At 44.2% G+C, this 9,911-nt stretch overlaps 2 protein-coding genes across 2 annotated transcripts in view; both read right to left on the reverse strand.

The window, feature by feature from the left end:
• Positions 1–1,763, reverse strand: part of SNAI1 (snail family transcriptional repressor 1) — a 4,733-nt gene extending 2,970 nt beyond the window's left edge. Inside the window, exon 1 of the mRNA XM_026862326.1 lies at positions 1,706–1,763. Coding sequence (XP_026718127.1) covers positions 1,706–1,763 — 58 coding nt within the window. The remainder of the gene's footprint in view (positions 1–1,705) is intronic.
• Positions 1,764–4,007: 2,244 nt separating this feature from the next.
• On the reverse strand, positions 4,008–9,910 carry RNF114 (ring finger protein 114; the record flags this gene model as incomplete). Its single annotated transcript, XM_026862327.1, has 6 exons — positions 4,008–5,987; positions 6,212–6,319; positions 7,220–7,334; positions 7,976–8,082; positions 9,109–9,259; positions 9,900–9,910. Coding segments are annotated over 6 exons (558 nt in total), but the record flags the coding sequence as incomplete, so codon positions are not given.
• Position 9,911: the final 1 nt, after the last annotated feature.

Consider the following 9,911-nt stretch of genomic DNA (forward strand, 5'->3'; position numbering starts at 1 on the left):
GGGAGGGTGATGGCCGGAGCCCCCACGCGGGGCGGTCCCTGTCCCTGCCCCACCGTTGGGGGCTGCGGTGCAGGTTAGGACAAGCCTCCGCCTGCCCCGCTGCGCCGAAGCGCTGCTGGGACACAGCCCGGCGGAGGGCGGGTTGGGGCACACTTTGCCGCAGGTTATTAATCCTCTGAGAAGAGGCAATGGCTTGTGGAGGAGCGGGATGGATCAAGCACAGCCCTTGCTGCCTCCCCCCCCCAGGCAGGGGTCAGGAGCACCTGCCCGAACATGCTTCTCCCTTCTGCTGGGCAGGTTTCAGGCAGCACAGCCTCCCCTAGTAAGCTGCTCTCTGGTTTTCTTCCCTTCTATCTTCTCCTGACTGCTTCCCCACGGGCATGGCAGTGTAGGTCAAACAGCCCCAGTTCCGTTGGCTTTCCGCTCCCCAGGGACATGTGCCCACGGGAAGGTGCCCAGGCCTGGCAAGCAGGTGATGGAACAGTGGTGAGTGGAGCTGGAGTGGTCCCCCCGACCTGGCAGTTAAAAAGCCCAGCCCTGGCTTCCAGCTTGCCCCATCCCTCTGGCTCACATGGGGATTTTCCCGCTGGAAGGGCTCAGGGCATGGGTCCAGCCACCTGCTGTGGGAGCTGCGCTCAGCTCCCGGCCAAGACAGCTGCTGGCGGCGGGTGGCTGCAGGAGAAGGAGAAATGGGACCTGCTGGGAATGCCTCCTCGTTCCCGGCCAATGCCCAGTCCTGCCTCTTAGAAAAGGGCCCGTGGTGCTGGGCCACTCATGATTCACCCATCACACACCACTCTGCCAGCCCCCACTGACCACACATTACTGTTTAGCCACAACCCATATGAAATGCAGAAGTGGGGAGCAAAGCTTTCCGCTGGCACGGCTGCAGTGCAGGGGGCTCAGCTCACTGTCAGTCTCTCCTTGGGGCAGGAGCAGCTTGGAAAGCTTGTCCGACCAGCCACACGCAGTCCTGTGGATATGAGAAGCATTTGCAAACCCTTCCCCTGCAGCCACATGCTCTGGAGCTGGATCCGTCCCTCCTTTGCTGCAGAATTGCCCATGTTTATCCACACAACACATCCCTGGATCAGCCTGAATTTCAGGGGAAGATGTGCCCCCTGAAAGCCTTGGGGGATGCAAGGGGGGGGGGGGGGAGCAGCAGCCACGGTGCTGCTGCAGGTGCCTCCCCTGGCACCTTGCCGGTGCCCGCCCCATGCTCCTCCACCTGCCACGGATGTGGTTACACTGGGGACACTTGTACGAGGAGCCCAACTAGGTGGTTTTCTTTCAAGAAGCAAAGCCTGCTCCTCTGTTCTTTCTGAAATGTTAGTAATCAGATTTGTTCCAACCACTATGCATGGAAAAACTTGCATGTGCTAGAGGAAAAATCGAGACCAAGGGAGAGAGTGACCTGACCTGCCTGTGCCCATGAGCCAACAAGCTATAGGGCAGGAGACCAGAGGGGAGGAGAAGCTCTGCAATGATTCACAGGCTGGAAATGGCAGTGGTTTCTCAGCTGTCCCACCCTGCACCACAGCACTGGGCTCTGGCAGCTGCTGAGCCCCAGGGTGGCCAGAGCAGCCCTGCCACCAGCCCATGGCATGGCTCCAGTCCCAGACCCACATGGGCTGACCTGAGGAGCTCCCAGACACACACTAACCACCTCCAGGGTGGCAAGTCTGCTGCAAATTCTTCTTTTTACCTTCTTTGGCCCCATGGTTACATGAAGCATCTGAAATATCCTGCAGAACAAAGCTCATGTTGCCAAGGGAGAGCGTGATGGGGCAAAGGGAAGGTCTGGCCATGAGGTGTGGGGAGGTGGTGTGCACCCCCACTGCAAGACCCGTGAAGCTCCACAAAACCCACCACAGGCCTCTGAGCTGGCTGCAGGACTATTGGGACCAGCACAGGGCCCGGAGGTGCGAGCCCCGTTCTCTCCAAAATGCAAGACCTCCCTCTGCTGTCGGCACACGCCGTGCCGGCCACCACTCCAGTTGCTGCAGCACCCAGGGTGCATTTATTCCCCCTGTGCTCGGGTTATGGAAGGGAAGCTCCACTGTAATATTTTTTCAAAGCCCAGTGTCTGAGTACTAGGTAAAGGCAGAACAAATATGAGAAGAACTAGAAGAAAGACCCAAGCCTGTAGCAACACTACTTACTTTCACTGAGGGTTGAGTATTTTCTGGAGTTTTGGGGAAGCAAAAATGGTTTCTACAGTCCTTGTTTGTAGCACCTGGAGAATAATGTGGTTTATCCATAAAAAATGAATTACTTCTGAAGAACGAAGCACAGACCAGTGCAACTGTGACACGAAACTCTGCATTAGAAAAACAAACAAAAACCCATCCCCAAAATAGGCAAATGCCCCACTGTCATTTTAGGTATATTTAAACAAAAGAAAAGCTTTAGGACCACGAGCACATCCCTCATTTGCTTTTCCATGACTTAACAGAGCCTTGATATTGTGTGAGATGTTAATCCTCCTTACACTGGTTTTGCCAGTGACCATCCAGTACAGCTGGCCAAAGGCCTCAAAGCAAATGTGCTGTGCCCTTGTCAACCAGGTGACATGAGGACCCAGAACACACTATTAATGCTTTGTTATAGATGGGATCCTTTACAAGATCTCATCTCCCCAGTGTAAGGAGACCAGGGGCATTTATTTCTATAATTCCAGATGAGCCAGTGCCTTTGTGTTAGGCAATTAATGCTGACAACGATTTATCAGACCTATTAAGGCCAATCTTTGACTGGAGACAGATTCATTTAAAAAAAATAGCTCAGTTGCAAGCTTGTCTCTTCCCATTTCGTCCCTCTCCTTCTGCACTAATAGTCCTCCTAAGGCTGACTCCTGTGCCAGACACAGGGAATTTCACAGGTCTGAGGTGGCCCGATTGCATTATCACCAACAATGGGCACTTGGGGTTTGCTGCAGCTATGAGATCAGCTGCTGATGAGGTGAGAGCAGCTCTGGCAGACTACTTCACTCTTCTGCAGTAACACCCCACTGAATTTAGAAGCCCAAACTAGTTTATTCTAAGGCTTTTTTTCATCACAAGTTTCTACACACAAATGAGATGAATTAAGGCTATACACAGGACACATGCACCTCTCAACAGAATGTCTTTTTAAATCGACCAGCAAATATCAGAAAGACATACCCCATGTAAACACGCTTGTGAAGCTGATGAAGCAGCATAGAGACACAAAGCTCTGTAGCAGCTGGAGTAAGCAGAAGTCCATAGCCAGGTTTATCTACCTCTGTGGATGCTCGAGGCAGCACAGAAAGCAGTGCTGGGAATTCTGGTGCTACACGGCTGGCAGGTGCCAGGACATTGCTTCTGATTCACACACAAACGCAATCAAAGTTAAAGCAGAACTAGCATGCATTCCCCAGTCAACATTTCTGGTCTGTACCTTCTGTGAAATAATTCCCTAGTAATCAATTGATGCAAATCAAACCTAAGTTGTATAGTCAAGGACTTGGTTGGCAGGCGGTTAGGGTACAATCACTCCACATGAGCAGTTTCTGACCAGCCTGCTACAAGCCAGCCTTCACCTCATTTGGAGCTACCTGAACTTGAGGGCAACACAAGGAGGTAAACATCACACACCTGACAGCCAGAGGAGTTAAAGCTATAGCTTAGAGCCCTGCTGGACAGTCACAAATTCCCCACTTAAACAAGAAAATCAGGGGGGTTGTTCCTATGGCCTATATGAGCATTCCCATACAAGACTGCACCTGCAGCATTCTGGCCAGTTCTAGCACAACATGAGACAAATTATTTTTTGTAACCCATGTGGGTCTACTGTTCATAACATTATAAACAAAGTTGCAACTAATCAGTACAAAATATTTAATAGAAGACAAAACCTGAAATCTGTTTCTCAAGGTCTACTGTGCTCCCTGCAGCCTTACACAGCCAGCAAGAAGTGTTTTTAGGGAGGTGCTGAAATGAAACGTATGGACCACGAGGAAGAAATGACAAGAGTGGATATGAAGATAGGATTTTATAAATTAAATGAACTTTATTTGTAACTTGTCTTCAAAAGTCAGTAACATGATAAAGTAATTGCTCGGAAGCTCCTAACTGCTCCTTAAACATTATATCAGAATTGCGTGGAAGTGCACTTAGAACAGCAGCAGAAATCTAGATTCTGGTCAATGGGTATCACCAAACTGCATTCTAGCCAGAACCCAGAAATCCCCATCCAACCACTAATATATTGTAATCTCTTTGCAGATCAAGCATTAAAAATAACCAACACCACAGCACTTTTCCCACAGTACCATGAGATTAGTATTTCCCTCCCGCCACGACTGAGCTTCCAGTCACCAAGCAGATACTTAAGGATGAGTCTATAATAGCCCATACCAAGTTGGGGAAAACCTACTCAAACCAAGTTCAACGTAAATGTTAGAGGTCTGGCTAGGCACAATGCTTAATCAAGGTTCTAGCTGTGGTGTGTTTCGTTGTTTCAAGGGTGAGGCTATGCTGCAGTCTGCAGAGTGTGATGATACTAAGTTTACTGGGCAAATAAATTAATTAGTACTCAATTCTGTGGCGGTGCAGGTCCACTGCTCCAATTATGCATGCTTAAATTAGACTAGACATCTCAACACTAGTGTGATTTACAAGTTCTGGGCAGGTGTCTTAAATCATTATATATCAGTATCTTGACCGTGCAGTTAATGAAAACATTAAACTAAAAAGGAATCTCTATAGTAAAAGTGTAGACTTGAACACAGAGTATCCATTTACCATCTGCTGGAATTGCCACCCTGCTTTCTGGGTTATACTTTACTTTTTTCTTTGAAAGCTATACCTGCATACTATACACGTAATATTATATGGAAAACAATCTACGTACAGCTTCAGCTACTTTAGCAACATGAAAACCAGGAATTCAAAATACCTTTTAAAAATCTGTAATGCAGAAAGGTAGTGCTATGAATTACTGGTAAGTTTTGCCACCAGCTTGCCTTGAGAGATGGAAAAACTAGGAATATATATGAGACCTTGATTTTAAATAGAAAGCAGAGGTATTGAAAAAAACAGTTTGAATTCCCCTATCATCATAATGCTTAAAATCACTAGAAAACCAGTTTCAAATCCACCAATTTTAATCATAAAGCCAGCAAATACAATTAATATTTGCTAAGACAGTTAAAAAAAAAAAGATGCATTTTAACTAAGACCAACAGTAAATTTTATTTTCTTATGGTCAAAGTATGGGAGAAAGTAATAATCATGCATCGAACTAAAATATTTTGAACTAGTTGTTTATACAGGTGCAAAAATTTTATAAAGAAGTTTGTAGTTTGAAGACTCATACTGAAGACGTTTTCCATATAGGTGAGAGGCTGCCTATAAGAATTTAAACACCGGGAAACATTATGAAATCACAGGCATCATAGGTCACTTTAAATGAGTGCTGGTCTGACAAGTACAGTTAGCACCTAGAGGTCTCACTAAAGGAAAAGAGAGCTACAAATACACCTCTCATACTACCATTTAAGATATGTAAATGGGATTGGGAAGAGATGTTTATTAACTAGTTCAGGCCATTCCATTTGGAATGGTTTTGGACAGTCGAACCAACTGCAAAAGAAACCAAGAAATAGGCATTGGTAAAGGAAAGCAGATTTGTCTCCTCCATGTTGACCCACATGTAATTAAGCTTAGTATGAAACAAGTAAGAAAATTAGGCTGACAGGGTTGAATGGCATAGACTGTTAACAAGGGACTGAGTGGTACAGAAATATCAAACCAGAGTTTGAAACCAAGGCAGGGATTAAAGTCTTCCGTATTTCTGGATGCCTGAGTTCATCTTGGGATGTACAGGGAGAAGTGCGAAGATGCTGGGCATTTCCCCTTCATGGAAGCTTGGTTTTACAGTTAAGTCTTCTAGTTGGTTCATTTATCCCGCAAAGAACGCATCAAAACCTGTGCCATCATATCATCTTCATCAGCATCATAATCCTATGAACAAAGGGTACAGAAATTCTTTTACTGCAACAGCTGTGCTGGTTTGATACAACATCAAATAAGGACAGGAAAAAAGCTGTCTTTTCCTTTGACTTGCCAGTAATCCAATTTCTCTAATGATACCACCTGCATGGGTGAGATTTCACAGTAGGGGCTATGTAAAATATCTGGGGTTTTAGAGTCATCAGGCTGTATTCCAAGGGTGAGGAAACACATACCACAAAAGTATCATACGAAAAGCGGTGTCGTCTTTGAAGATGCTCCATGAAGTTAGCACTCCTGTAATTTGGATCTCCCCATGGCATTGATGCACAAATTGGGCAAACCTTCAAGAAAAACCCAAAAAAGCCAATCAAGGCCCAAAGGTTAAGAGCTTTAACATTTACAATAGGAAGGGCAGGACAGACACAGCACAAAGACTGAGGTTCCAGGTTTGTGACAATCGCTATTCTATATGCAAAGTGATGTCAAATAGTTTGTTGGGACATTTAATACAAAAGCCTCGGATAAGCCTGAATAATTTTAATTCATGACTTGGGTCCCTGAAATGGAATGGCTTACTCTTCTCCCTGTATTCTGAAAACTGTAATTCACTAGTGCTGTTTGCTTTAGAAGATTTCAGCCTTTATTTCTCAGTAACAGAAAAGTTTCCTTGATCTCCTTTGTAAAGATCATTTCTCTCCAAGAGAGAAAGAGAACCCTTTTTCTAAATAATTTGGAATTTAAAAAAGCTTTCCAGAAAAATGAAAGTTTCAAATTCAGTTCCACATTTTGCAATTCCTCTTATATGAGAGCGAGTATCAGCAGATTACTAGAATGATATACTAATTTTTGCAAGCATTTTTCCCAATAGTTTATAATATCTTCTTGCTGAAAATAGCAGAGGGGAAAGTTCAATGTCTGACTTTTTTGGAAATTACATTTTATTAATATGATGTTTGGTACTGTGCCTAATTAACTTTGAATGTCTGCCATTTTTCAAATAGGAAAGGAGGATGTGACCTAGCTGCAACAGGAACAGAGACTAGTCACCTCCAGAGAATGTACTGAAAACCAACATGAAAATTATGTAAAAGTTAAATGCATGAACAGCATACCCACATTTGACTTGAACAGGAATAATTATAAATATGTACTTAACTTCAAGAGTAAGTCTCTAATTCATTGTTTCAAAGGGATTTAAGACTAGACTTCATTGCAATTCTTGCACCAAGACTTTTTATTACCACTTGTTTTGCATCCATGCTGTGCAATGTTTTGCAGTGTTCAACTAGTCCTTCTTGATCAAAGTTTTTCTCGCTGCAATATGGACAAGGAAACGTAAAGCGATTTGGGAAGTTCCTGGTTGAGGGGAGAAAAAGAGATTATTTATTATTCTAAGAAAGTTAAAAGTAAAAACTTTGGATTCAATACTCAAAAGATGTTTTACCAGCTCTTAAGAATATAAATTAGTCAAAGCAGTAATCTTATTCTATGCAATGAAGACAAGCTAATTTTAAACAATCAGTTTGTAAATTCCTAACAATAGCTCAAGGAACTCTTAATATCATCCATACTTACACAGAGAATAGTTCTTCTACAAATGTTATAAATGCTTAAATGCTATTTATCAACTTTTTCTTTTTTTTTTTTAAATGCACAGGGTACCCGGTATGCTACAGTGCAGATGAGTGCATTGCAGTTAATTCTGACTTCCCTTCATTATAAGTTACAACAATCAAGAGACAGGAAGATAAAACCTTTATTTAAAAAATAGCTACTTATTACTGAGTACTCTGATCTTAAAGATCTTTTGTGCATGGACTAAGTAGAAAGCAGAACAGCTTGCCACAGTCAGTTGCAGGATTAAGGCTTAGCTTTTAACTATGTGAAAGGATTACAACAATTAACACGCAAACTGACCAAAAACATAAAGTCTGCTTTTACTTCAAAATTTGTTTTGGGACAAAAAAGACAAACATTTCCAGCGAAGAGCTAGTTACCTGGTGTTGTGAAGTGGTTCCTTAGTTACTGCCTTCACACCTTCCATTATATAATTCTGGTACTTTGAACAAGAAGCTGCATGGCTACGCATCTTTGAGAGATACATCTGTGCAGGCAGGAATTGCAGAGCAAGGTTAATTTAAACTACTTGCAGCTACTTTTACACTTCTAAGCAGAAGCAGTAAACATATAAAACAAAGCAGCTTTCTGCAGACAGTGTTAAATCAGGAAAACCCAAACACTTCAGCTGGTGAGGCAGAAAGCTTTGAGATTACAGATTAGCTAACCTGTAACTCTGCTGCCTGTAATATTTTACAAATACAACACTATTCAGGACAGTTAACTTTTCTTAACCTATGCTACAGTACAAAAAATACGCTTCATATAAAGCCAGTTTACCTGATCACTGAGAGAGTATGGAAAATAATTTGGCTTTTAGATCTTGGTGTAACTTGATTGCTAGTTGTTCAATCCCATTAATGAAAATTTAAATTTACAATAAGGAAATCTGTAATTCAAGGCACTACAGTTTTCTGTCAGCTGGAATGAAGACACCATAAAGCAATAAGTGAAATTAACTGTTACCTTTACCTTGGTGTGTCTAACTGTCCTTGTTGTTTTGCCATCCGCTAAAACATCTTCTTATACATTCAATTAACACCAAGAAGCCTAACTTTACAAAGAGGAAGGATGCTAACATACAGGACATTAACTAACAATAAGTCTATGGAATACATCACCCATATATGACAACTCTGACTCATAACTAATTCAAATGAAGCAAAAAAAATTTATGTTTAAGAGCCAAAGAGATCACTATCTAAAACCCACAGCCACTGTTTCATTACAGCATACCTCCCACAGAGACATACTCAGAGAAGCAACACTTTACTATAATTTTAAAATCAGTACCTTTCATTTGAAATTCACTTCCTGAAGAGGTAACAATAAAAAACCGTGGAAAAAATGTTAACATTTGGGTGCTGCCTATATAAAACATCTTTAGCACTTATCAGAACAAACATTTTGACCTGATTCTGCAGAAAACTGAAGAGGAAGCACTTTATTCCCCTCTAAGCAGTATGGCTGAGCAAGCACACCTCATGCACTTAATTTGCAAATACTCTCATACTTTTTTATTGCAGCCATTACAAGTGGTTTCTGTCGTTTCAATTTGTTTTTCCAAGTCCAGAGCTCTGCTACCAGGCGACAGGGTGCTGCGGCAGACACCACAAAGTGGCTTTTTCGGCTTAAGACATTCCTGCAGGCACGGAGTACAAAAGCTAGGGTAGGAGAAAAACAGCAGGTGGTGAGAACAGCCCTCCTGGACATGCAGCATAAGTATCCAGAGCTCTTCCATGTCTTTTGCCCTAAGTGATAAAAGAGTTTGAAGAAATTACATCTAATAAAACAACAGCCTGTTGATATTTGTGCACGAAAGGAGGAGTATGAGTTTAGTTCGTCATGCTCAGCGTTACTGGCGTTTGGACAGTGCCCTGCTTCCTCAATTTATCGCATCTTTCAGGAGGAAAAGAAATCGAAAGTGAAAGATCAGTTTTTTTCTCTGCTAGGTTATTTCCCCCCCTTTCATGGAAGCCCCAGGCCACCCCTAAGATGCTGCTGAAGAGCGGAGCTGCCTGCAGACCCCCCTCGTCCTCAGCTGCGCTGCCTGACCCCGTCACCCCCCGAGCGGGTGCAGCCCCCGCCGCGCAGGCGGCGGCCTTGCCCACCCCGCTCCCGAGGGAGTGAAAGGGAAGGGCTACGAGCAACCGAGCCGCGGCTCCCTCCCAAGGCCTCACAGTCCCCGGCCGAGGAGAGCGCCGGCGGGCCCAGCGCCAGCTCGCCCTCCCACCGAGGGCTGAGAGGGCCCCAGCCGCCGCCGCCGCCTCAGGCCCCCGCGCCGCGCCGCCGGCAGCCGCTCACACGTGTCCGCAG

Source organism: Athene cunicularia (assembly GCF_003259725.1).
Source record: "Athene cunicularia isolate RWA chromosome 20 unlocalized genomic scaffold, athCun1 chr20_part1, whole genome shotgun sequence".
Lineage (NCBI taxonomy): Eukaryota > Metazoa > Chordata > Aves > Strigiformes > Strigidae > Athene > Athene cunicularia.